The 27,316-nt window shown below is 48.1% G+C and overlaps 3 protein-coding genes across 6 annotated transcripts in view; 1 reads left to right on the forward strand and 2 right to left on the reverse strand.

Moving 5' to 3' along the window:
* The window catches only part of RAB5B (RAB5B, member RAS oncogene family), a 20,990-nt gene extending 11,087 nt beyond the window's left edge, over positions 1-9,903 (reverse strand). The window contains exon 1 of the mRNA XM_004700580.3: positions 9,838-9,903. The gene's annotated coding sequence lies outside the window, so the exon portion shown is untranslated. The remainder of the gene's footprint in view (positions 1-9,837) is intronic.
* A 1,184-nt stretch (positions 9,904-11,087) lies between these two features.
* On the reverse strand, positions 11,088-16,978 carry CDK2 (cyclin dependent kinase 2). 4 transcript variants are annotated; one of them, XR_006680054.1, is made up of 9 exons: positions 16,691-16,978; positions 15,984-16,061; positions 15,769-15,889; positions 14,570-14,740; positions 14,096-14,197; positions 13,169-13,312; positions 12,655-12,858; positions 12,149-12,335; positions 11,088-11,643 (listed from the first exon to the last, which is right to left on the reverse strand). XR_006680054.1 is itself a non-coding variant. In XM_013004111.2 (8 exons), the coding sequence occupies exons 1-8, from the start codon at positions 16,804-16,806 to the stop codon at positions 12,231-12,233; spliced, it is 1,041 nt and encodes a 346-aa protein (XP_012859565.1). In that variant the 5' UTR covers positions 16,807-16,978; the 3' UTR covers positions 11,088-12,230. The 4 variants fall into 4 exon arrangements, 3 of the variants coding, with proteins under 3 accessions (XP_012859565.1, XP_004700635.1, XP_045146050.1); XM_013004111.2 differs by having other exon boundaries at positions 11,088-12,335; XM_004700578.2 differs by lacking the exon at positions 13,169-13,312 and having other exon boundaries at positions 11,088-12,335.
* An 824-nt stretch (positions 16,979-17,802) lies between these two features.
* On the forward strand, positions 17,803-27,272 carry PMEL (premelanosome protein). Its single transcript, XM_004700577.3, has 11 exons — positions 17,803-17,916; positions 20,593-20,703; positions 20,954-21,100; positions 22,261-22,395; positions 22,760-22,921; positions 23,161-23,844; positions 25,302-25,418; positions 25,639-25,723; positions 25,826-26,031; positions 26,118-26,205; positions 27,024-27,272. The coding sequence occupies exons 1-11, from the start codon at positions 17,850-17,852 to the stop codon at positions 27,166-27,168; spliced, it is 1,947 nt and encodes a 648-aa protein (XP_004700634.2). The 5' UTR covers positions 17,803-17,849; the 3' UTR covers positions 27,169-27,272.
* Positions 27,273-27,316: the final 44 nt, after the last annotated feature.

Here is a 27,316-nt window from a genome sequence, read left to right on the forward strand (position 1 = left end):
AGGGGAAAAATGAGGACCTAATGCCGGGGGCTTAAGTGGAGAGAAAATGTTTTGAGAATGATGAAGGCAATGAATGTACAAATGTGCTTTACACAATTGATGTAAGTATGGATTGTGCTAAGAGTTGTATGAGCCCCTAATAAAATGATTTAAAAAAACAAAACAAAAACAAAATAGCAAGAAAAACATAATATAAAGATAAAAAATAAAGAGTAAGAAAGAAAAAAAAAATTTTTCCAAGTTGTTTTCTTCTTTTTGCATTTGTTTTTTTAAAAATGGTGTTGGATGGTAGATGTTATTCTCTCTCTCTTTTTTTTTAGATGTTATTTTCTAATACTCTTGGAAAAAAATTTGTTTTAATCACCAAATTAAAAATTAGTCTCTGAAATCCAAAATTCTAGGAAATCAGTACTACAGAAATCAGTATTAATTATCCTTCTATCTACTTTGAGTTCGTTAGCTCTTTACCCTCAAAATTTTAGAGCAGCGTTTCTCAAACTATAGGTTATAAGGCAATACAAAAACCAAAAAAAGGATGAGATCTATTAAGTGGGCTCTGACCTGATAGAGCAGTTTCCAAAACCACATCTAACTCCCACAGAGTCCCTAGTGGGTTATTTGAACCACAGACTCCCCCCCCCCCTCGCTTTGTTTAGTAACCACTGTGCTACCAGTGATCCTTTGTAAATTACACCAAACCAAACCAAACTCTGTTACCAAGTCATTCCGACTCAAAGCAACCCTACAGGACAGAGGAGAGAGTCTCATCTCTCTCCAGAGGAGCAGCTGGTGGTGACACACTGCTGGCCTTGTGGTTAGCAGTGTAACTCCACCACTAGGCCACCAGGGCCCCCGTTGTAAGGCAATAATAACCTTGAAATTACTTAGTGGATCATGATCATTATGAAAGAAAGAGTAAGGGGTGGGGGGCGGAGGGAGAGAGAACAAAAACTATACCAAGGACATGACAAGCAGTAAGAGAATGATTTGTGAAAATGTTTTACTTGTGTGTGTATGTAACTGTATATACACTGAGTTACAATATAACTTTTTTTTTTTAACTGAGTCATGGTTGAAAAAGTTTACAAAACACTGCTTTGAAGAAGCCTGATATTGAAAGTTAAACTAGTCAAGATGGGAGGGAAGTTTAGTTCACTTGCCAATTTACGAGTATTACTACGGTCACTGATAGAGCACATACAGACGAAATTAAGATGAAACAGAAAATAGCTCTCCAGGGACCAGGATTTCCTAACCATGCTGCTAAAGTTCTATATAGCAATTAGGAAAGTAAGAAAGACCAAACTTAACGGAGTGATAAGGGTTTGGGTTTGCCACGCAGTCCGTTGTGATCTTAAGATACTCACTCCATTTCTCTTTCTGAGTCCCAGCTTCCTATCTCTAAGGATTTAGAGAGTGGGGTGGGAGGGGGTGTTGAGGAATGAAAGTGGCCAAGAGTAGAATTTTAATTTTAATTCATTGCCAATGTTCTGAGATTCTTAGGCTTCTTTAGGAGGATGAATTGTTTTTAAAAATTTATTTGTGTCATTTCATATACTGTGTCTCATAGGAAAAGACAGACTTTAGTCATAACTCTAAACTTAAAAACAGGAAAAAGACATAATAAAAAAATGACAAATAAGCTGGTCAAGTTTCCTTCAGGGGCCATACAAATACCATACTCTCAAGAAACAAGAGGAAAAGGTACTAACTGGTTCCTTCAACTTATTCCCTCACATTTTTATCCAGTTCAAAGCATGTAATCCAAGGAGAATACTAACCCTCAGTATTATCCCTCTACAGTATGGGGATTAGATCCTCCTGGCCAGATACATCACTCTCAGCCTGAGAAATCAGTCCACGGCTGTGACAGTGAGAAGCCAGGAAACAGTCACAGATGTACTGTGGCTGCAGAGACCATGCTGCTAACCCCCACAGTTGGGGAGTCAAGCCAGACCCCGACCCAATCAACACACTTTTTTGTGGCTAAGCAACCTTGAATTGCCAGAGATTAGTAAATAATCGGTTAGAAAAATCTACCTCCCACCCCAACGTGCAACCTCAATCATACTGCCTACCTTTCTTGTTCACAGTAACTAATGGGCTATCTTAATAGATTTGACCTTTAGTCCCAACATTTATTATAAAGGCTATCATATTCGTTATGTAGCCAGACTCTGAAAGAAATGAAGTACTATGTGCAGGATTCAATTGCTTTCTCTCCTATCCACACGTGTCACGTGTTAAGAGGTGGCAATGGGCAAAAATAAATCATAACCAACCAGTCAAGCAGTATGATGACTACACCTTTAAAACGAGGAGAATGAGCAGAGTACTCTTCCCTCAAAGAGAAGAGATCAGATTTAACTTTGGAAAAAGACGTGCTGCTCCCTGTCAGATGATGCATTAACTAAGGAGGGCTGAGGCTCAACCACTGAATCAGCCCATTTGAGGAGCAGGAAAGTGGAGGCTGGCTGAAGGGGCACCTCTCTTAAGCGTTTCTTAGCCTTCTGAGCAATCCTCTGTCCGTTAGCTACACCACCTACGGGTAAGCCTCCAGAAGTCTATCCTCTATCCATAAGACACAATACCCTAGACGTAGCCCTGGAATCCAGCTAAGTTCCCAATGTCAGCCCTATAAGGTTAGCTAGCCAGATGAAAGGGCATTTAGTCCAGACTCCTTATTTTGTAGTTAAGGAAACTGAGGTACATAAAATTAATCAATGTTATCAAGTATTACCATATATACAGCTGCCTAGTAGCAATCCTAAGCTCTTGATTATTATCACTATTTGAACCCACCCAGAGGCACCAATAGACGGGCCTGGCAATCTCCTTCCAAAAGGTCGCAGCCTTCAAAACTACCGTGGCTTACAGGACTGACGCCCATAGGGCCACAGTAAGTTGGAATTACCTCAACAGCAACTAACAGGAGGGGCAACTGATTGCAATGATCAACACCCCACCCTATCCCAAGAGGGACGAACAACAGAAATGTGGGTGAAGGGAGACAGCGGATGGTGTAAGGTATGAAAATAACAATAATTTATAATTTATCAAGGGCTCAAAAGGGGGGGGGGAGCTGATACCAAGGGTTCAAGCAGCAAGAAAATGCTTTGAAAATGACCATGGCAACATATGCACAAATGAGAATGATATAATTGATGTATGGATTGTTTTAAGAGCTGTAAGAGCCCCCAATAAAATGATTTAAAAAAAATCTAACCTTAAGTTTAATAGAAGTTAATTCAAAGGCTGCTAATTTATCTTAAAAGAAGAAGTAGGAGGTGCTGATCACCAAAGAGGGGACCAGGACAGGAACAAGGACTAGGCAGTTTGACTCTTCACCTTATATCAGTACTTGCTTTGGGACTATCAACACATTACAAAGACTCAGGCTTGCCCAGGGAATTGTTCTGACAGAAGGATTCAACCACTATAATACCTCTCTAGGGCATCTTGACCAACCTTGCCAACAGTTGGGATACTGGCAAATTTTTTTTTTTTTTAGGGTGCCCTCTGAGTAAGGATACTGGCAATTCAATGGAAGAGTGTGAAGAGACTACCTTTGTAGGACTCAGTGGGTTTAGGGATTAACAGGAGAGCCTTGCTAAGTAAGGAAGGCAGGGAAATGGCCAGTAAATACCTTCAATTCCTCTCCAATTTTCCTTAGGCCCTCAAATCTTGAACCGAGAGTTCCTTGACTTGGCTTTCACTGTGGTGGTCCAGTGTCACCTAGTGAGTCACTGGTTTAAATGAGAGCCCTTCTCTTTCCCACCCTCTCCCTTACAATAGTTCTCCAAGAGGGCAAAAAGCGTACTAGTCTCTTGTCATCATGGTAGTACAAACTCCCTACTACTGACCTACAAAAGATTGGAATGTCTTTCCCCACAGTATCTGCCTAATTAGTATCTTTAAAGGCCAAGGCGTCCTGCTGGTATAGTAGTTATGTGCTGGGTTGCTAACTCCAAGGCAAGCAGTTTGAAGGTAACCAGCCACACTTCATAGGAGAAAGAGGAGGCTTTTTACTCCTGTAAAGAGTTAGACTCAGAAACCCATAGGCAGTTTTATGCTGATCTATAAACCAAACTTATTGCCATCCAGTTAATTCTGACTTAAGGCAAACCTTTAAGACAGGGTACAATTACCCCTGGGGGTTCCCAAGACTAGAACTCTATAGGAGTAGAAAGCCCTTCTTTGGGGGTGGGGGGGTGGTTTCGAATTTCAAACCCCCTGTGGACTGCAACCCAAAGCATAGGAGCATGTTGCCACCAGGGCTCCTACCCTGTACTATAGGGTCACTCTATAAGTTAGAATTGGCCTGAGAGAAGTTTCTCTTTGTTTCTTTGTTGGGGTGTTTGTGTTCTGGTTGTTTTTAAAGACCACACTCAAATGTCACCTTCTTCGTGAAAGCGTGCTTAATTACCCTTTCACTTCAGGAGAACTCATCATTGCTTCCTCTGGGATCCCACAGTTTTAAAACTACTTCTGTAAGAGACCTGATATAAAAGGGGGTAAATGCAGAAAGGATATAAAATCCTCATTGAATCCAGAATTCCTGGAGGCTGGAAGAACCCACCTGCCTACACAACTGCACTGAGATCATCTTTAAACCAGAAAATATACCCTGAAGTTTTCTTTAAACCAAACAACAGTTTAGCCTAACTAATACAGAATGTATTCCTTCATCACTATGGTCTTTTAAGAACTATCTATATCAGTGGTTCTCAACCTTCCTAATGCTGCGACCCTTTAATACAGTTTCTCATGTTGTGGTGACCCCCAACCATAAAATTATTTTCTTTGCTACTTAATGACTGTAATTTTGCTGTTATGAATCGTAATGTAAATATCTGATATGCAGGATGTATTTTCATTGTTACAAATTGAACAATTAAAGCACAGTGATTCAACACACAAACTATGTAATTATATATTGTGAAATATTTATTTCTAGTGACAAATAAATGAAATTTTGTCTTGAACCATGGTGTAGCATGGGTCACAGTTTTCACACTGGGTACTTGTATGTGGGCATACCTGCATGTGGGCAAACCCACCTGGAGACGGATAGAGGAGCAGTGTCTTGGTTCGTAAGACCATGGGAAATAAGTGTTTTCCAGTGGTCTTAGGCGACCCACAGGTTGAGAACCGCTGATCTATATGGATCAAGAAGAACTCTGGTGGCTTGGGGGGTTCCATTCTGGGTTGTTAACCAAAAAGTCAACAATTCAAAGTCATCAGCTACTCCATCGAAGAAAAAAAGGCTTTCTGCTCCTGTAAAGAATTACAGCTTTGGAAACCCACAGGGGTATAGTTCTATCCTGTCCTACAGGGTCACTATGAGTCAGAATTGATTCAATGGCAATGAGTTTTATATGGGACCAAATTAACAGCAGCAACTTGAAAGATTGAATAGGAAACTTTGGAGCAGTAAGTTTATATTAATGGGGAAGGAATAATTCAGAAAAGGAGAATGGTTGCACGTGAAGAATGTAATGAATGTCCCCGAGTTGTACATATTGAAATTATTGAATTGGTGTATGTTCTGAGGTGTATATTTTCAACAGTAAAATAAAAACAATGTATTTGTGGGGGAAACGAGGGGCTAATAACAATGTGTACAGGAAAGAAGAAAATGTTCTAAAATCGATTGTAGTGATGATTGTACAACTCTTCTTGGTATGACTGAACTATTGGATTGCATGATACATAGATTATGTGCCCATAAAATGGTTTATAAAAAATATATCTCTATGATAGTATTTATCACATTATAATAAGTTGTATATCTGTTTTGCTAAGCTTTTCAAATGTCACAAAAAGCCCAACTACTTTTTAACAGTTTTATTAGCACTTTATCCACATACCATAAAATTCCATTATATCAAGAAAAGTTGTAAAATTGTCATCATATTCAATTCTCGAACATTTTCGTCTTCCTTGTAGTGATGGTTATTCGTGTAACTTCTCCAATTGTGGCAAAACTATACACAACAAAACATCATTTCCACAACTTCTACTTGCATAATTCAGTATCACTGATTATACTCTCCATACTGTACAGCCACTATTGATATCCTTTTCCAAAGTATTCTACCACCAATGTCCCCACACACAACAGCTCTTTCAAAAGTGGGACTATTTTTAATGTAATCTTGAATCTCCAGAGCAGAGCAAGGCCCCTCGTAGATGCTCATTAAATGTTTATAATAATTAAAGCCAAAACAATCCTGCTTCCCTCTCTTTTATCCATGCCATCTGGGCAGATTCATGCGCAATTCCATTTGGGAATGTTTTTAATAGGCCTCAGAGACCCAATTCTCTCCCTTGGATGGAGGGCCCCTAGGAACCTCACCCACAAGGTACTGTTGCAATCCACATGGGCTAACTGCTTTTCCTGTCACCCGGTACTATGCCTGGATGGCTTCATCACACCCGCTATGTGGCCCTCCCACTCTAACCCTGAAGCAACTGTGACTAAAAACAAAGTTCCCTGAATTTACAGTTGATGGTGAGTGGTCACAAAGCCCTAGGTCGTCATCTTTTTGTTAATTCCTGAACTGGAGAAACGGTGAGTTTAAAAAAAAAACCCAAAACCTTACTTTCACAGAACCAGGCGATCGACCAGTACTATACTCTAAAACAGCAGTCCCTGCTTCTTCCTGAACAGAGCTACAGCCTGCCTAGAAACCCTTCTGCTTATCTGGGTGACTCTGGATCTGCTCCCTTCCTGTTTAATGACTAAATCGTTCCTAAAACACTTTTGGAGAATGGGATTGTAAGCAGGATTTTGTAGCAGCTTTCCTCCTAGAGGGCTGCTGCATTTCCTTATTTTAGTTCAGTGTCACACACTTTGATTACTATCCAATCTAATCAGGGAATTTCCCTTATCAGGGAACTTAAGGAGCAAGCTATTGAGGTGGGATTTTCTCATCTCCCCCCACCCTTCCTTCAAATTCATATCAGCACACAGCCAAGCAAACTATGAAAGGGTTATCCTTGCACTGGCAAAGTATGTGCTGGAATATATGAAATATGACTTCAAGTGCCCTCTTCTCCAAACATATTTTTGGGACTCGATGTCTTTGAAATTCCATATTAGTATATTCCATTCCTGAGCTCCCTCCTGAAATATAAAATCCCTCAGAAGAATTAACGTTTTAGGGTAATTTATACCTTATAGGGCAAGTCCAGATCCTTCCTTAAAAACAGGGTTTTTTTTTAAACATTTTATTAGGGGCTCATACAACTGTTATCGCAATCCATACATACATCAATTGTGTAAAGCGCATTTGTACATCATTCTGAAAACATTTTCTCTCCACTTAAACCCCCGACATTAGGTCCTCAAAAACAGGGTTTTGTTAAGGAACGAGCAAGAAAAAGAAATCAAAGGAACATCCAGAACAGAGAGAGACAGAATACCGCAAAGATGTAGAAAATGGCAATGAATAATGACCATTTGTTAAAAATGACCCAAACCCTACTTTTATACCACTTTCTCTAGGACTGGCTTTGTAAATAGGAAAGTAGTTGCTGGGGGACAAGAATCGAGGTTTCTGATGGGCACTGCCCAATGGCTGGATATACTAGAGGCTAGATAAAGTCAGTAAGAACACAGTCAATAAAGTGGTAGTATGAAAGGTCCCTGGGTAGTACAAACTGTTACTGTGCAGGCTGCTAACTGAAAGGTTGGCGGTCTGAGACCATCCAAACTGCCTCTGAAGAAAGGCCCGGCACCCTACTGCCAAAAACCAGCCACTGAAAAATCCCATGAAGCACAGTGGTTCTTTCTACTGACACACATGGGGATCACCATGATTTGACCACAAGTGGTTTATGAAATGCTCAAGCTGCACTCTGAGGGTTAAAGTCTTTATCAAATTTTGAGAATCTTAGGGGCTTCGAAAGTCACCATTGAAAAGCAGGTACAGGGTTCCTCGGGAGAGCCATCATCTTCAGGGATAAGGAACCGTCACATAATCTGAACAGGCAAACCATGAACCAGACAGAAGACAGGTCTCAATTCCTCACATAAGCACGAATACCAGTAACTGTGCCAAGCCAAATGATTCACCATTAAAAGTTCTTTCCTGCCCACAGAGGGGAAAAGGTTTGGTTTTGTCTATTTGGCCATTTCCTAGGATACCCAGAGTAAAAGTGGTGTGAGTGCGTGTGTAGGAAGGTGAATGATGACAAAGAGCGCATTATCTTTGCGTCTCATAGAAGACAACAAACAGCACAACAGTGTGTGAGCCCAGAAGGGACACCGGATGGAATGAGAGACAAGAGAATGGTGGGAACACAAAAAACACAATGGCCTTTGGAGGCACACCTCCCCAAACCAAGCACTTGCTGTCTCATCTCTGATATTCCTGAATGAAAAACAGAGTAGGGTAATTGTGAAGACTTATAGCTTGAGTATTTTTTTAAATGCACATTTGTAATTAAAATGAAATGTCATGGTAGGACACACTGGAATCGAAGGGGAAAAGACGGATGTCCAATAGGAAAAATCCAACTGGCTCCAATCTCCAATTGGAGGGGTGGGGGTGGGGGTGGGGGTGGGGTAAGGAGGTCAGCAGGCCACTAAGTTTAGGAGGAGGTGGGGACTTTTCTCTGCCTTTAGGAAGTTTAACCCACATTCCTTTTCACTACTCATTCTTTTCCCCAAAGAGCCAACGGTCTAGTAGCACAGAAACCTGGGGCCCTGAAGAAGTAGACAAAAAACAAGGGGTGATGCCAACCTCCTGGAATGGCATTTCTCTCCCAAATGCTGTCCTCAGTGTTAACAGCTCCTATTTTCAGGCGTGGCTCCATTAACTCCATTACCTGCCTGGGCAATCCCCAAATCTAAGTTCAACAAAAGTTTCACTAACGGTGGTCAGATGGGCTCTTGATGGCTCGTTTCCAGTGCAGATCATGGAATTATTAGATTCCCCACTTCCTCAAGGTACAGTATTCTCCCGGGCAGCTTAGCTTTTTCACAACGTGACACAGAAGGTTAAGAAAAAAACAGAAATCGGGCAGTTCAAACCAGCCAAAGGGCCAAGTGCCGAGTTGGAGGAGCCAGCAATCACAAAGACAAGAGTACTTGAGTGTGCATTCCCCATCCTGGGAGTAACGAAAAACTTCAAATCATTACATCCCAGCAATAATCGTTACAAAAGAGTGGCTATTCCCCAAAGCCACAGCTGCCTGCACAGCTCCAGCATTCCCGGTGGCTCTCGGGCCCTGCCCTTTACTCGTCTAAAAACTAAAGTCTCCTGCCCCGGCCTCAGTTCTGCCCCCCTGAACCCCAATCCCTCTCGGCTCAACTCAGGGGCTCCTTCCGATTATGTTCACAGTGGCCACTTTCCTAAAAACAATGTCTCCTACCCACCTAAGAACCCCTCCGCTGGCCCTTCGAAATAGACATCTCGAGAGAGAGCCCGTGCCTGCCGGGGTTCCCCCCGGGGCCTGGGGCATCAGGATGACCCCTCACCTCCCGGTAAATGGGCTTAGCTCACCCCTGCCCCGTCCCTTCCCCTCAGCTCCTCCCTCTCCGGCGCTGCCCTCCCACCAGCCCTGGGCCTCCGCGCCCCGGCCCCGCGCCCGCTGCCCCCGCACCCGGCCGCCTCCCCGCTCGCCAACTTGGGGCTCCCCGCCCGCCCGGCCCCCTCCTCAGCGCCCCCACTAGGCCTGCGGGGGCCCGGCCCCCTTCTCCCGTCTCCAGTGGGACACTCCACCCTCTCGCTGAGTCCCAGACCCGCCTCCTCTCGCGGGCCCGGCCGCCCTTATCTCCCCGGCGCGGCGCCTCCGCCCCTGCCCTTGTGGGCTCCACCAGCCTTGTACCTGGGGCTCCGTCTCCCCCGTCGGGCCCAAGCCTGTGTCGAACAGACAAACAGCTGCAGCTCAACCAAACCCTCCTACCCCTCCTCCTCCTCGCCTTGGGGCGGGGGCCCCCAGCCAATAGCACGATTACCCGCCTACCGCCGAGGGTGGGCAATATGTGCACTCACCCGCCAATCCCCTGGAGAAAGGGCGGGCTCTTTCGGCGCCGCCACCAATGGGTACGAACAGGGGATTGAACGAGCCAATAGATGGCGAGAAGCCCTGAAGATCGGCAAGTTGAGGAGCCATTCAAGAGCAAGCTCCATGACACAGGGGGCGGCACCCCGGAGACAAGCGTGCGCAGTAACCAATAAACTCCCGACACCCCATGACCCCGCCTTTTGACTCATAAACATCTAATCAGGTGAGTGATGGAGGCGGGTCCGAGTGAAACTTTAACCAGTACTGTGACAATGCTAGACTTGACAAGCAAGGGAGGCGGGGCTCAGAGAAGCCCACGGAAGGCCGCTAATGACCTTCGCCCCCTCCACTGATTTGGGAGGGGGTGGGAGGGGAGTAGATGCTGGTGCGGAAAGGGAAATACTTCTCCCTGGGACCTAGAGGCTGGGGATTAAAGTGATCCTCAAGTCAGTGCTGCCCCGCCTAAGACAGAGGACAGTTTTTGCCAGAGGCAGTCCGAGCTGTTTTCTGCTAGGGTGAGACAAAAGGCAATGAGGACAAAAGGTAGCTTGGAGAAGTAAGCTTAGCCCCCTTCAAAATAATATTGACAATTGATATTTTCTGAAATGTATTACATATGAATAAAAGTTGTTAGTGATATAGAAGAAAAAGCAAACGCAGCCAGCACTCTGAGAGATGCAGACTTCCACACTTTTGAAGTGAGTGAGTGGGGAAGATGGAGAAAGTGATGTGGGAAATACATAGGTTTTGAAAGTTCTCCCTACCATGGGGTTATGCTACTTAATAGCTATGAGACATGGGCAATTACTTAACGTCTCTGAGTTTCAGTTACCCCATCTGTAAAACGGGAACATTAATACTTTGTCCACTCTCACTGCTCTCTTAACATAGGAGACAAAATGGAGCGCGGTGTGGGCAATCCTGCAGAGAGAGATTTGGGTCTGAATCCAGTTATCACACGGACACATTCACATTTTCTGTCACATACACGCTTCCAGTAAAAATAAACAAGAGCAGAGGAGGAAAGAAAATGAACTATACAAAACTAGTCATTCTTCTTTCTTTTTTTTTTTAATGAATTACAAACTAAATTACAAAATAATGTTAATAGCAAGAACACTCAAGAATAAGGGGGGGAGGGAAGCAAGAAAATCATAAAAAGAAATATTTTTTTAAACATTCCCATTACAAAACCCCAAGGTGCGCATGGCAACAAATCCCCCTCACCCTACCCCCACTGACTTTAAAAACGATTATAACTTGAAATATAAATATAATTGTTCATCCTTCTTTTAAAGAAATATTTATCCCAGGGCTGTCGCTCAGTTACAGCCCTGAAAAAGTGTCAGCATCCTCAAAATGATGGCTAACCCAATGACCTCTAAAGTTCCATTCCTGGGCAGAGGAGTGGCTTCCTGAGGAAGATGAGAGCAGGAATCTCTGACGACTGAAAAACTAGGATTCAAACCTCTCTCAACTGCCTCATAAGGGCCATAGGTGATTCCATACAAACCCTATCCCAGAGAATCCCAGACTCCTCTTGGCCGGAGGAAGAGCAGACATGGGGGTTGGGAGCAATCATTTCTACTTACAGCCCCATTGGAGTTAGGTCTTGAGTCTCCCAGCCTGTTAGGTGAGGTGCAACATTAAAATGAGGGTATAAACTGGTTGCATCTATTTTTCCCCCACCTAATTCCTTAAAACAGACCCCTCTATTTTGTCTTTGTCTTTTCCTTGGTTTCAAAAGTCCCACCTTTGCCCCCTACTATCAGATGGCCTTACAAAAGCACTGACAGCAGGAAGGGGGTGGGGTGGGGCTAATACTCCTAAACACAGGGAAAAAAAAATCATTATGGGACATTCAGAAATGGCTTGGGCTAGCAAGCTCTATGTAGGGTCAGCTGGGAAGAACTGATCTAATTTTGGAAACTGGCCCTCCTCAGCAATGCTGAGAGGAGGAGGAGGAGACTCCGGCTGACTTAAGTGCATCAAATACTGAAATTCTCTTTCATTTCCTTCCATCCTTCTCTCCCTCCCCTCCTCTCCTTGCCCCTCTCTGTATTCCCAGAGCTGGCTGGCCAAGAGGGTAAGGTTAAGTGTTAAGGCAGTTAGACAAGGTCAGAGGGCCCACCTGAGTCCAAATGGCCCAGGGCCAAACCAGGCACACAATGGAGGAGAGGGCGAGCCTGAGGGTAGGGGTTGAGGGGAGGACATCAGAGTCGAAGGTGGGGTACTGGCTTGGTCACATCCTGGAAGAATGGGTGAGCCAGCGCTGCCTTTGCTGAAATGCGCTTGTTGGGGTCATAGTGCAGCATTTGCTGGAGAGAGAGAGAGAGATGTATACCAACTTCAGTCGATAAAACAGTGGACAAGGTGAGCAGTGGATATTCAGAGAAATTAAGAAACCAGAATTTGATTTATCCAAGGCAGGGTTCCCATTTCCTGTCACCCACATCCAAACTCTCTCAGGGTACTGAGAGGGGCTAAGGAAATGCTGAGATCCAGAGCCTAGAATTTCATTCTTCCTTTACATTGTAGCAAAACTCTGCCCTATGTATGTGTGGTGGGACAGGGGTGCACTGAGGGGAAGGCAGAGGAGGAAAGGAGAGGAAATGGTTCCCCACCCTCCACTCTTACCGATAACAAGCTTCGTCCATCTTCATCCAGGGGTGGCACAACTTTGCTAAAATCTTGCCGGGCCCACTTGGGGAAACTCGCCTTATAATCAGGCATAGAAGTAACTCCTGGCCAAACGGCTTCATCTGGGGTCCCCAGAGTTCGGAAGATCCGGAAGAGTTGGTCGATCTCAGAATCCCCAGGGAAAAGGGCCCGGCGGGTCACCTGAGAGTGAGGAAAGGCAAGGCCAAGACCCACAGTGACGTCAGTCAAAACCGCTGCCTCCTATCCAGAGGAGGTTCCCACAGGCAGTGGAAGGTCAGCAGGGCCCCATGACTCTCCCCCCACCCAGGGCCTTTAATGGGGTCAGTCATAGATCGCCTGAGACAATGAAGTCCCTTTATCTGGCTCCTTGCCCCCTCCTTCCTTCCCCCAACTCTGGCTTTACAGATTTCCCCAAGGCTGGATGGGGCTGGGAGGGGGTGAATGTCTGGGGTGGCACTGACATGTAACAAAGGGATCCCAAGCCACTCACGGGGTGTGGGGTAGACACTTCGGTCATCCCCCCTCCTTGTGATGCAGCCACTTCTAGATAGGAGCACAGCGGGCACAGACTGTGTCTTCCATTTCTTCTGTGTTCCCCACAGCACCCACCATAGCGCTGGGTACACACTAGGTGCTTAACAAATATTTGTCGATGAATTGAGAAAGGAATATGGGCAATCATAAGGAAATGCACTAGGGGAAAATGTACAATACTTATATTGGCTAATGGTCTCTTAAGCCCCCAGTTACGACCCAGATAAAAGACCAAAAAGCAGATTGCCGATTGGATGTGAAAACTCAGCCCACTTCACTGGTGCATCGAAGGGGGTGGACATACCTACATAGAGCTTGACCTCAGTGATTCTTCAATCTGAAAACTCAGAGATGGAGGGGACACGTGAGCTAAGGCTCCAGTTTAACTACAGGCCAAACGAAGATGGAACTAAATGGAACTCATTCTCCCAAACGTGTAGAAAACCAAGTCAATTCTGTAACCCTACAGGACAGAGAAGAACTGTCCCCTGGAGTTTCAAGGCTGCAAGTCTTTAGGGAAACAGATGGTCGGTCTTTCTGCCTTTGAGAAGCTGATGGGTTTGAACCACCAACCTTTTGGTTAGCTGCCAAAAGCTGAACCACTGCCCCACCAGGGCCCCAATAGATGCAGACTGGCACTAAAATAGCTGCAGACATAATTTAGCTTATTTTAGGGCTTAGAGAGGCATACTGGATGGTAAGGTTGTTTAGGAATAGCCTAACATTCTGGCTGACAATCAGGGGCAACAGTCCTATCTTGGTATTACTCTAGAGAGATCTCCAAGGGAGAAAGAAGGGTCATGGGTCTCAACCAATAGTTAATTCTGTCACTCTTGGACATGGGGAGGAGTAGGCTGCATGGGACTTGGGCATGCCCACCTACCATCTCTGCAAAGATACAGCCCAGGCTCCAGATGTCCACAGCCGTGGAGTAGTATTTGCATCCCAGAAGGATTTCAGGTGCACGGTACCACAGGGTCACCACCTGTTGGGACAAGAGCAGCAAGGGAGGGGGTGGTGTGCCGGGCATGCAAGTCCCTCATCTCAGCGCTCTCCAAATGCTCAGCCTCCTAAGAAGAAGCTTCTTTCCGGCCACCCTTCTCCCTTCGACTTTCCCTAAGAAAGCTAATAACATAGAATTTCTTAGCCTACAGCGAGCTCCTAAACCCCCAATTTGCGACTTTTCTGGAAAATCTGAGGTAGATAGATAGTTATAGTGAAAATCCCATGGGGTATCAGAGAGCCTTCCCTTTCACCAAGAGAGCAACTGCTGGGCCAGATATTGCTGGTAAGCCTGTCGATGCCCTTTGTTGCCACCTCTGCAAAACGCAGAGAAGAAAAGCCAAGAGGGACTCACCTCGTGAGTGTACGTCCGAACAGGGACTCCAAAGGCTCTGGCTAGTCCGAAATCCGCGAGCTTGATGGCCCCCTCCGCATTGATAAGTAGATTCTGGGGCTTGAGGTCTCGGTGCAAAACCCGATGAGAATGGCAAAAGGCTAAGCCCTGGAGCAGCTGGAACAGATAGCTCTGACAAGGGAGAGAAAGAGATGGCTGTATGTCTCCAAAAGTGAGGAGATTAGGGCACGCTCTATGCCCACACAGCTTTTGGTACGTTCGATTTGAGTTACATGTTCTTGTGTTGTTGGTTTGTGATATTGGAGAGACATCCCCCTACCCCCACCCCTCCTCTGCTCCAGTAGGGTTTTCTTGGCTGCAATCTTTATGGGGGCAGATCATCAGGTCTGTCCTGTGCCACTGGGGAGGTTCCAACTACCGATGTTTTGGTTACCAGCCAACTGCAAACCATTTGGATCACCTCTGGCTCAGAATTACATGCTAGCAATGATTTCTCCCTTTGGGCTTTAAGTCCAGTGAACCTAAGGACCAGGTTTTATCCAGTTGTGCCTCCCCTTTCCATATCTTGGGCCTAGCACAGAAAAGGTGCCCGGTAAGTGTGCACTGAATAAAACCCCAAACGGAACCAGTTACCATGGAGTCACTTCCAACTCGCAGCAATCCTTTCCCGTGTTTCAGAGTAGAACTGCACATCAGGTTTTCAGTGGCTGTGGCCTTTGGCAAGTAGATCGCCAGGCCTTTCTTCCACAGCACCTCTTGGGTGGACTCTTAACAGCCAAACTTTTTGTTAGTAGCCAAGCTCTTTTAAGAGCTAGTGCACGTGTTAATTTGGGGTCAAAAGGTGAAGACCCCAAACTTAGAACAGGAAAGAGATCCACTAAACATCCGATGGAAAGGCTTTCTGAAGGAGCCCACAGAGGGCCCTCAAACCTCCTTTAGATGACTTTCATCTGACCTCCCACCTGTGCTGCTAAATTGAATCACTAGTTTCAACCTCTTTGACTCTCCGGCCCAGCCCTAGGGTTAATGAGCATAATAAGCAGAGAAAGCCACAAGAAGGAGCGAGTGCGTTAAGCGTGTGGAATGATGGCTGGAAAGGGGTCCCGGATTCCATATCCTCACAACATCTGGGTTGTCTACCTCTGTCTGGTCTCCCCGAGACATGATCATCCTGAGGAAGGGTTGCTGAGAAAGGTTACCTTGATGAGGGGTAGAGGAATGCCAGTGAGGGCCGAGGCATCCATGAATTTCTTGAGATCCTGGTGCAGAAACTCGAAAACCAGGTAGAGTTTGTTTTCCGTGTGGATGACATCGAGCAGCCTAGGGAAGGGAGGTCCCAGGTGGAAGTGAAAGAGAGAAAAGCCCAGGCCACACAGGCCGAAGAACGGATGGTCCACCTCCCAGATATACTTACTTGACAATATTAGGATGGTTAAGCTCCTTAAGCAGAGAGATCTCTCGGATGGCAGTACTGGGGACACCCTCTGTCTCACTTGGAGGGGTTAGGGGAGCAGAGACGGGAATCCGATTACAAATATTCCTTTTTCCACAGCCCACTCACACCTTTCCCACAAAGGAAGTCCCCCCCCCAAAGTAAGTGAGGAAGAGCGGGGCAGGGGCGTAGCTTCTGGACACATAATGTCCTCCTTTCCGGAGGCATTCAGTGAAGCCGCCGGGTGACGGTGGAGCAGAGGAAAAGAGAAAAATGGGACTGTAGCACCCAGCCGCCCCTGAGGGGCCAGTGAGGTCCAACTGCCATTCTTCTGAAAGAGGGAGAGAATTCTAAGATGAGGGTGGGGTTGGGCTGGTCAGAGACCAGAGCTCTTCACTCCGAAAGGAAGAGTCCTGAACCCCACCCTCACGGCCTCCTTCCTCTTCTTGAGTCTGTCTGATTTGGGGGGCCATCACCCGGCTCAGTTTGGGGAGAAAGTTTTCCGTGGTTTCTAATCCACACTCTTACTTTTCATGGAGAAACCCTTTAGTCTGCACCTCCAACTCACTTCCTCACTTAAAAATGAGTCCCTTCCCACTACCTTCCGGTTTAGGGACGCTGCCCGAGAGCGGAGGAGGGTCCTCCAAAGAGCTCCCTCGTTCGGAGTCCCGGGTACAGAAGTCACTCACGTGTCCAAGCGGATTTTCTTCAGCGCCACCACTTCTCCCGTCAGCTTGTTTTTGGCTTTGTACACGACTCCGTACGTGCCCTCGCCGATCTTTTCCACCTTTTGGAAGTTCTCCATGAAGCGCTAGCGACTCGGGTCACCCGGGGCCTGGGGCGGGAGCCTGGGAGCCGCACGGAAAGCGGGCCGCGGTTCTGGGGGACGCAGGGGACAGGGACTCCGCCGGGCACCGCGGCCCCGGGTCGGGATGGAATGCAGGGTACTTCTGGCTCTTGTCAATTTGTTCAACTCGAAACAATGTTGCCTGCCGTCTCCCCCAGCTCCCGACCGCCACCAGACGCCCCGCCCCTCGTTCCCGCGTTTCCCTGACCCCGCCCCCGGGCCTTCCTATTGGCCGACGTCAGAGCCCGGGAGCCCGGCGGAGCGCCCGGAGCCCCGCCCGCGAGGGATCCCGCCCCTCGCCAGCTTGGGCCCAGGCGCTCCGAGGTCCTGCAACCCAGGGGCCGCCCACCACCTTTTCCCAAGAACCTGAGTTCGCCTCGGTGTCTGTGGCGATTCCTTAGATACCCTTAGGGGTAAAGTCTGTGTATTCAACAGAGTTTAAATTCCACCTGGCCCAGGGCGCCTCCTGTGACAATCAGGAAGCTGGGACTCTAAGGAATTCCCGGGCAGGCGTCTACCCCTAGTCTCTGCATTTCCATGCAGGGTCTCTGTTTCTCTCTTTTTTGAGAGACAATTCGGGGTGGGGGTGGGGGACCGTGCTGGGGGCAATACACGAATCTGCCAAGATGAGAGAGAGCGAATGAAAGAAGAAACTATCAGAGAGTATAAGTTCCCTACCATCCCCTTTGTAGAAAAAGAATTACACAGAATCCCCCTGGCATTAAAAACATGTGTACTCTAGCCCATAGCCCAGGATAAAGTATACATACCTGCTTTTGCAGGCCCCTCAGATCGATCGAGGGCCCTTCACCCCTCTCCGCCCAGATTGAAAAGTGGGCATCATGAACTTTGAGAAATATCAGGGTGGGGGGATGGGAAGGGAGTGTCCAGGAACCAGGCGGGGGAGGGGGAGGGAGGGCTATGTAAATGAGCACCCCTTTGCCTATATAAGGGTTTGCCTCAGCCCCCTGTGACCTCTGTTGGCTGGAGGGAAAGACAGCATGCTGACCGGGTGCCTTCTCCGTGTGGTGGTAATGGGGGCTCTGCTGGCTACGGGGGCCACAGAAGGTGAGTGTGGGGTGCATCAACGTGGACGGGTGCAAATTTGGGGTTGACCACCTACTCTATTTCTGGTAGTTGGCCACTAATCTCTAAAGGTTGCAGTTTGAACCCACCCCGCAATGCCAAGGACGGAAGGTCGGGCAAAATGCTGTTTTAAAGATTAGATTCAAGACAATCCACTTTTACGCTAATGAAAACTACAACCCAGACCCATTGCCCGACGGTCGATTCTGACACACAGTGATCCCAAAAGACAGAGTGGCACTGCCCCCACAAGATCTCCACGGCTGCAGATATCTCCCAAAGCAGACTGCCTCATCTGTCTCCTGTGAAGATGCCCGGCGGGTTCGGGCGTCTTTACTTTACCACTATACCACCAGGGCTCCTTACTCTTACACCAGGGCCAACTTGACCACAACCAGTTTGTTTGTTTTACCCCCCAAAAAAACCAAATCAGCTCAGCCAGGCAATGCTTTGGGCTTCTTCCAGCTGTTTGATTTAGTAAGAGCTCTTGGGCATGGAGCTTGAAAACCTCCTTCCTCACGAGGAGATTGGACATGGAGCTTGAAAACCACCCCAACTGCTTGGCGGAGCCAAGGGTAGTGTAGTAGATCTCTATGGTCCTTATTCTGACGGTCCCTGGGCCATAAGCTGACCGCTCTAAAGGGGTATAAAGCTGGGGAGACTCTCCTAGGTCATGTCTCGGGCAGTGACAGTGGGAGGGTTCGAGTTGGGGAGTAAGAGGATGGGTTGTTGGGTGAAAAAAGGCTAAGGTGGCACCACCTTCCCCTTTGGGATGGGAGTAGCCTTTTGTTCTGGGGCTGGGAGACACAGGCAGAGGGGCCTCAGCTGAGCATCACATGAAAGGGCTCTTGAGAGTTGAAGCCTCCCTCGTGACAGGAGTAAGGGGTGGGGTTGGAGTTGGTGAGAGGGTCTGGAATGTCCCGTGCTATACTAAGGAGGGAGGGTTGGGAATGGAGAGAGAGAGGTTGGGGCATCTCGTGACTTCTCTTGTTCTAGGGGTGGGATGCTCAATGGGAGGGTCTCAGCCTCTCCCAGAAGAATCAAGGTTTCCAGTCCACAGTGGAAAATGGGTGGGGCTGGTTTCTGCCATGCTGAAAGATATTTTAGCCCCCAATTCTTCCATGCTCCACACTTCTAGCAAGTTCTCTTTCATCCGACCTCTGCAGGCTGCAGTCTCCAAGTCCCTTTCTTCCCCGATGCAGCCTCTTCTGGAGACATTCTGTACATACCCACCCATCCTGAGGGCTCTTAAAAAAGTGTGCCTACTTTTGGGATCCTGCCCTTCCATTTAAAAATATTTATGATCATTTCATATCAACCAAGCTCGATCATTTTGTTTAGAGATCATGCTTATGGCAAGAAAATATTCATATTTTACAGATAGTGAATCTATAGGTCTAAAAGATGTTTGGGGTTTGCTTTTAAACACTTTATCAAAAAGGGGGAAAAGCAAAAAAAAAAAGAATACCTAGATCAAATGTAGCAAGTGGAGGCCACTACATCTTTTTTTTTTGCAGACCTCTCTCGGTGAGTTACAATCATTTTCTGTCTGCTCTCTTCCCCACTCCTAACCTCTCCCTGCTTCAATTTACCCTCCTCATTGCTTGTCCAAATGTTTTCCAATGTAAAAAGTCAAACCTAATCATGTTCAAAAACTTCCTGCAGGGTATAAGTTTCTTAAGATATGTGAATGAACTGGATCTCAGTTAGAACCAAACAAAAATGCCATCTGAGATGACTTTGCCTACGGGATAAAGGTAAAAATTCCTTAGCCTGGCACTGAACCCCTGTGCCAGTCTTTCAGCCTCATCTCTCATGGTATGGATTTACCTACCACCCTGCTGTTCCTCTATCAGCCACGTGATTCCATGCTGCAGGCATCTGCTCATGTTAGTCCTTCTGCCAATCCCTCCCTCAAGCCTTTCCCACTCTGCCAGAATAAAGTTAAGCTATGGAGTCTGTAATTTCTTTTTATTTCCTGCAGGTTTGTTATGGCACGTATTGAATGGTGCTTTGAATGATCGTGACACTGGTTAAGTACTTGGTGGCTAACCAGGTCAGCAGTTCAAACCGGCCGGCTGCTCCACAGGGGAAAGATACTGCAGTCTATTTTTTCTAGACTGACAGCCTTCGAAACCTTCTGAGGTCGTTCTACTCTGTCCTATGGGGTCACTGTGAGTCAGAATCCGCTTGATGGCAGTATGTGGGTTGAATTACATAATTATTCATCTACATGTCTACTTCCTGCACTTCACCTCGAATCCCTTTGGGGCTCTCCCACTGACGCTGCAACCTCAAGCCTTAACCAAGGGGTCCTGGGGGCTTAGTTGATAACTGCGGAGTCCACAGTTTGAACGCACCAGCTATTCCTCCTCTAGACACACTCTGTTCCGTTAAAGATTTATTTACTTATTTATTCCCTTGAAAGATGTAAACTCTTGGAAACCCTAGGCAGCAGTTCTACTGTGTCCTATAGGGTCACCATGAGTCAGAATCAACTCAGTAGAAAGGGGTGATTCTTAATCAAGTCTTAAGTTCCGTCTACTACCTGGTCGGTAGTTCTTCGTAAATGAGGATGAATGAAGTGACAGGGGGTGGAATCTAATCTGAGAGAGGGCTGAGTGAGGACCTAGTGATCCCGAGGTACATTCCTTTCAGGATTCAGAGACCAGAACTGGCCCGGTGGCTCGAGGCAGCTCAGAACCAATTCCTGGAACAGGCATCTATATCCAGAGTGGACCGAAGCCCAGGCATCTGACTGCTGGAGAGGTAGGAATGTGGCAATTAGTGGGGTGCTGGGAGGGAGCAAGGGCATTGCTGGAATGGAATGGGCAAAGAAGCCAGAAGAACTAACTGGGTGGACTAGATATGGGGGGGCCTCAAAAACTCCCAGGGAAATGTCATTATCTTTTCATTCATCCCCCCACAAACTTTGTAAAGCCCCCTTTCAAGCTTGGGAAAGTGATATCTATGGGGAGGGGCAGCTGAGAGTCCCAGCTAATGCAGTTTCCCTACCCAGGTGGCCAGGTGGCCCTGAAGGTCAGTAATGATGGGCCCACTCTGCTCGGTGCAAATGCTTCCTTCTCCATTACCCTGCGCTTCCCGGGAAGCCAAAAGGTGCTGCAGGATGGGCAGGTCGTCTGGGCTCACAATGCCACCTTCAATGGTGAGTCCCTCTCTACCTCGGCCTAGTGTTTCTAGGGCTCACTGTACCCCATGTTCCCTGAATCCCCAGTGAGTTCAGGCAGGGAATGTTGTTGCCCTTGGTATCCCTCCCCCCTAATTGTTTATAAATCCTCTGTGTACCACAGATGCATTGTCACAAAGTGAGAAGACACAGAGAAACTAGACAGGAAAGAAAGTTCTAGTCCTGGGTACATTAGAACCTGGTGAACACAGAAGTGGGACAGACGGAGATGTAAACCTGTTACCAGAACGTGACCCTGGGCTAGCTCCTTAATCCATTTGTAGCTCCATTTCCTTCTCTGTGGAATGGGATTCAAATGCAGCAGTGTCTACAAAACTTGGCCTAGTGTTTGCCAATGTTAGCTGGTGTGATGGTTTTAACTTTTATCCCGCTGGCTAGAGGAGGCCACTCTAAACATCTAATTTGTTTCCCTGCACTCCCAATCTCCTCTCAAATGGGCTACCATATATACTTGAGTATAAGCTGTCCCGAATATCAGCACAGGCTCCTAATTTTACCACAAAAACTGTATTAAAAATGTGCTGGAAAACCCGGCTTTGTCCAATACTGAGTCTTATGGCCATTGAATCTATTTCCACTCACAGTGACGCTATAGAACAGGGTACAACAGATGGGAGTAAAAAAGCCTCCTCTTTCTGAGGAGCAACTGGTGGGTTTGAATTGCTGACCTTGATGTCGTAACCACTATGCTATCAAGGCTCCTTTATAGGTCTCAATTAAAATACAGAAGCAAGACTGCTTAGACACATTAAGGAAGGTATGTAAACCTGAATAGTCACTTATGAGTTTGATGAAGATGCTTTTGTTGAACACATGAGATTGATGCTCCTATCTAATGGAATGGGCTTGCTATTGTTTATGTTTTGTTCATAGTGAATTGCTATAAATGGAATGCTATTTCTCTGTGAATTTCACTTTTATTTTTGAAATTCATCTCTAATATTAAAATATATACATTAAAAAAAACTCGGCTTATACAGTACTAGAGTATACATGGTATCTCATAGGGATTTACACTCCAGCTAGGGACTCTCCCCAGAGCTCCTGCTGACCCCTGGGGAGCCACTTTAGGAGAGGCCTAACAGTGTCAGAGGGTGACTTCTGGATCCACCTCTCAGGGAGCCAGGTGCGGGAAGGACAGCCAGTGTATCCCCAGGACCCGGAAGACGCCTGCACCTTTCCTGATGGTGGACCCTGCCCACCTGACACACAGTCTCAGAGGAGAAGCTTTGTTTATGTCTGGAAGACCTGGGGTGAGGGGCTCCCTTCTCTGAATTTTCACCAGGGTTCAAATTCACCTCTTCCTATTTGATCTTCTTTCTCTCTGATCTCACCCCTTAACCTTCTTATCCTCCCTAGCACCTTTCTCTTCCATAGTGCCTGTCCCCGCAACTCTCTCTCTCTCATAAACCTTTCCCCAGTTGTAATAGCACCCTGTAGAACCCCTCATCAGGACCCTTCCCTGCCCCCCACGTCACAGCTTTCCAGAAATCCTCTCAAGTCCCCACCCTCAACCCACCTCCTGACTTCCCTCCCAGTGTCCCCTCTGGGTCTTCCCTTCCCTCTCCTCTGACCAATACCCTCCCCTCCCCTTGCTTTTATTTCCCAAAACCTCAGGCCAATACTGGCAAGTTCTGGGGGGCCCCGTGTCTGGGCTAAGCATTGGCACCAGCCGGGCAGTGCTGGGTGCACATACCATGGAAGTGACCGTCTACCACCGCCGTGGGCCCAGGAGCTACGTGCCTCTCGCCTACTCCCGTTCATCCTTTACCATCACTGGTAAGGGAGCTGGAAGGGGCAAAGGCAGTGGCAGGGCCGCAGAAGGTGGGCAAGCTGGACTGGGCTGCCATGGGGAAATGCTCTACCACTTTTAAGAGGCAGAACCAGGAAGACCTGGGCAGAGGCTGACAGGCTTGGAGTCAATGAAGGGCCAGGGGGGCTGTGCTGGTTGGAGGGCGTGGCTATAAACGGAGCTGCTGCCCAGGTCTGGGGCTCACCTTTCCTGATTCCCGTCCCAGATCAGGTGCCTTTCTCCGTGAGCGTGTCCCAGCTGCCGGCCTTGGATGGAGGGAACAAGCAGTTCCTGAGGAATCAGCCTCTGACCTTTGCCCTCCAGCTCCACGACCCCAGTGGCTATTTGACAGGGGCTGACCTCTCTTACACCTGGGATTTTGGAGACAATAGTGGGACCCTGATCTCCCGGACTCTTGTAGTTACCCATACATACCTGGAAGCTGGCCTGGTCACTGTCCAGGTGGTACTGCAGGCTGCCATTCCTCTTACCTCCTGTGGTTCCTCCCCGGTCCCGGGCACCACAGATGGGTACATGCCAACTACAGAGGTGCCTGACACCACAGCTGAGCAAGAACCCACTACACCTGGCCAGGTGCCAACTGCAGAGGTGCCTGGCACCACAGCTGAACAAGAACCCACTACACCTGGCCAGGTGCCAACTGCAGAGCCCTCTGGAGTCACAACTGTGCAACCGCCAACCACTGAGGTCACTGGCACTACACCTGGGCAAATGCCAACCTCAGGGGTCACAGCTACCACACCTGCAGAGGTCACAGGTACCACACCTGCAGAAGTGATGACTACTGCAGGACCCTCTGAAACCACAGCGGCAGAGGTAACGACTACAGAGTTGGTGGAGCCTGAGACTCCAGATGCCAGTCCATTTATGCCTTCAGAGGACATTATAGGTAAGGGGACACTGGGAAGGAGGTTCCCTGAGGTGGGGCATTTGTCACTCCTCAGAGGAACTGCGAGTCTTACTCATGACCTGGGTGTTACCCAGTCCTCTGCGGAACAGTGTCTGGAACCCGGCATGTGCTCAGGTTTCCCTCAGAGCCCTCGTTGGCTCTGAGACCCTCGAAACTCAGAAACACACTGCCATCCAGCCCAGTCTGACTCAGCGCCACCCTATGGGACAGAGCAGAACTGCCCCTGTGGGTTTCTGAGACTGACATTTCACAGGAGTAGAAAGCCTCGTTTTTCTCCCCGTGAGCTGCTAGCCATTTCTAACTGCGGACCTTGAGGTTAGCAGCCCAGAGCACAGCCACGCCACCAATTCTGAGTGTTCTCCTGACACCCTCAAGTTCTTCCGAATCAGTGTTTTGGAACCTAGCTTGGTTCTAGATTATGGGCTATAGCACCAAAGTGTTTAATTGCCAGGTTTGAGGGGTTTTGTTTTCCTCTCTGAGAAGGGGGCACTAGGCCAACTCAGTGTGGGAACCGGTGCTCTAAATGACAAGGAGCGGATCTGGAATTCAGAAAAACAGGTTCTTCGCCAGGTCAGAGGGAGAGAGCTTGTTTTGTCCATACTCCGAGCAGGTGGTGGGGAAGGCCAAGGGATAATCGGGATCATTTACATAGTGTTGCGCTCTCACCTGTTCAAATGCACATACACAAATATCTTTCCCGACTCACATAGCCTCTTCCCTCCACTTCCCACCCCTGGATTCTCATCCCGGCCCTGAAGAAGGCGGATGGGACCCTTCCTGACTCTGGATTGAGTTAACACCCGTGGGGGGGTGGGGGGTGGGGGGGTGGGGTTCAGCCTGTTCTCACAGGCTTGGCAGAACCAAGACCGAATTTTCTGTTGAGTTCGGCAAACCGGTTCTTAAACTGGCACTTGCAATTCTCTAAGGTGCTCTCTCTAAGGTGGGCAGTTGGGCAGCCCCTCAACGTGGCAGTCAACAAATTTACATTCCTTACTCGTTTTTTAACCTTCATGTGTGCAACAGCGGTGTTCCCCCATCGAGTTGAAATCATAAACTGCCTTTCAGTCTATTAGGGTTTTTTATGCTTAAAACGGTCATTAGGGCAGCAAATCGGTGGCTAATCCCACCACTGATAAGCATGTTAAGCATGTGTTGGTGTCTAGCACAGGACCAGGCACAGTGTGTAGTGGCTAACAAATATCTGGGGATTAAAAAAACATTCAACTCCAGCTCTGTCACTGTCCAGCTCTGGGGCAGTAACTTCTTTTCCTAACCCTCAATTTTCTTATCTATAAAACGAGATTTCCCAAGTGTTCCTGGAATTCGAGTTACTCTGGCCCTTGCGGGTGGGGGAGGGGGGAAGTGCTTGCTTAGATTCTGCCTCCAAGAGAGTCTCCTGGTCTTTTGACCAAGCCTCCCGGACATCCTCTTGCCAGGCTCCCTAAGCCCCCAGCCAGAAGGTACAGCCGCCTTAATCCTAGTGAAGCGACAAGCCCCGCTGGATTGTGTTCTCTATCGATACGGCTCCTTTGCTCTCACCCTGGACATTGTCCGTGAGTCTGGACTACATTGTGGGGAAGGGACGAGGCACGTGCTGGGGGGAGGGAGGGGCTTGCCTCAGGAGGCCACAGGCTTGCCTGGGACAGGATGCCTGCTCCTTTCCTTGTTCCAAGGCGTTGGGATGGGGCTGGGGGAGAAGCCCCAGGGCTTCCCGTCTGGGCACTTGGAGAGGGCTGGTGCGGAGGGTCCATGCGCTCCATCCTGTGACTGCAGAGGCTATTGAGCGTGCAGAGATCCTGCAGGCCGTGCCGTCCAGTGAGGGGGACACGTTTGAGCTGACTGTGTCCTGCCAAGGCGGGTGAGTGGCACAGAGCGTCCTGGGAACGCGTGGGTTGACTGTTATTCTGCTCCTTGGGGCCCCGTAATCCTTCCCAGACCCCTGATTTGACACTTCTCCCAGGCTGCCCAAGGAAGCCTGTATGGACATCTCATCACCGGGATGCCAGCCCCCTGCCCAGAGGCTGTGTCAGCCTGTGCCACCCAGCCCAGTCTGCCAGCTGGTTCTACACCCGGCACTGAAGGGCGGCTCAGGAACCTACTGCCTTAATGTGTCTTTGGCTGATGCCAACAGCCTAGCCATGGTCAGCACCCAGCTTGTCATGCCTGGTAGGTTCATGGATAAGAGCAAGGAGGAAGAAGGGGAGGGGACAGAAGCTGAGGCTAACAAGCCATGCCTGGGATTCTGCCCCCAGGTCAAGGAGCAGGCCTTGGGCAGGCTCCCCTGTTTGTGGGCGTCTTGCTGGTGTTGATGGCTGTGGTGCTTGCATCTCTGATCTACAGGTGAGGCCCGACCACTCATCTCAAAAACACGCACTGATTCACAGTTACTCTCTAGGGTGGAACAGAACTTCCCCAGTGGGCTTTTGAGTCTGTACCTCTTTAGATGAGCCTTATCTTTCTCCAGCAGAATGGCTGGTGGGTTTGAACTGCTGACCTTGCAGTTAGCAGCCCACTGCGGACACAACCCAGTAGGCCACCAGCACTCCTGTCCACTCATCTCAGACCTCCTGAATTCCTCATTACCACGACTCATTCTTCCTCAATGCTTATTCCTACCACTCCCTTTGAGGAAGCAGGAAAGAGCCCAGGTTTGCAATTGACACAGCCCTGGGTGCAGTCCTGCCTGTGGGACCTTGGACAAGGAAGCCAAACTTCTTTGCACGTTTCCCGTTCTGAAGAACAGGAAAACTAGAGTCTGCTGTGCAGAGCTGTTGGAAGGACGAGGCAACGTGGGGAAAGCACCTGACTGTGAAGCCAGAGTACTATACATGACAGTATTGATGGTGGTGGTTACTGATCGTATGAAGAGCAGGCAAGGGAGGGTAAACGGCCGTTTTTCCAACTACAAGGATAGAACCACAGGCTTGGGTTGGATCTCAGAGGTCCTCAAAGTAAGGAAGTTGGGGTGTGTGTGTGTTAGGGGATATAGAGGTTACCATAGCAACGAGAGGCATGACCCTAGAGGTGAGAAGAGGAGGGAGTGGAGGTCAAGACTACTAGGCCTGGGATAAGGGTGTGTCCCCTTCTTTGCAGAAGCACAGACTGGCTGCCCTTGCCCACAGTTAACCAGTTTCCCCTTTTTTTCCTCCTAATATCAGGCGAAGACTTAGGAACCAGGGCTCAGTTCTCCCTCTGCTGCCTCAGCTGCCACATGGCGCCATCCATAGGCTGCGCCTGCCCCGGGTCCTCCGCTCTTGCCCCGTTGGCGAGAGCAGCCCCCTTCTCAGTGGGCAGCAGGTCTGAGCACTCTCTTGTGATGCCAGGACTGGCCTGGCATTGGCAGCAACTCCTGTCTTCTTCCAGTCTCCCCTCGGACACTGTTACCTGAATTAAATACTCAGAATGAATTCTCCCCTCGGAGACTACTATTACCTGAATTAAATACTTCTTG

Source organism: Echinops telfairi, unplaced genomic scaffold (assembly GCF_000313985.2).
Source record: "Echinops telfairi isolate 266 unplaced genomic scaffold, ASM31398v2 ScPeMD7_2;HRSCAF=8, whole genome shotgun sequence".
NCBI classification, from domain to species: Eukaryota; Metazoa; Chordata; class Mammalia; order Afrosoricida; family Tenrecidae; genus Echinops; species Echinops telfairi.

What these genes read in the sequence shown, in the direction of transcription:
- PMEL (XM_004700577.3), top strand. Translation starts at nt 17,850, where the DNA reads ATGCTGACCGGGTGCCTTCTCCGTGTGGTGGTAATGGGGGCTCTGCTG. An exon ending in GGCTACGGGGGCCACAGAAG is followed by an intron (nt 17,917 to 20,592) that starts GTGAGTGTGGGG and finishes CATTCCTTTCAG; the next exon opens with GATTCAGAGACCAGAACTGG. An exon ending in CACCCAGCTTGTCATGCCTG is followed by an intron (nt 26,032 to 26,117) that starts GTAGGTTCATGG and finishes TTCTGCCCCCAG; the next exon opens with GTCAAGGAGCAGGCCTTGGG.
- CDK2 (XM_013004111.2), bottom strand. Translation starts at nt 16,806, where the DNA reads ATGGAGAACTTCCAAAAGGTGGAAAAGATCGGCGAGGGCACGTACGGA. An exon ending in AACCATCCTAATATTGTCAA is followed by an intron (nt 15,890 to 15,983) that starts GTAAGTATATCT and finishes TCCCTTCCCTAG; the next exon opens with GCTGCTCGATGTCATCCACA. An exon ending in GCTGTATCTTTGCAGAGATG is followed by an intron (nt 13,313 to 14,095) that starts GTAGGTGGGCAT and finishes ATATTTGTTAAG; the next exon opens with CACCTAGTGTGTACCCAGCG.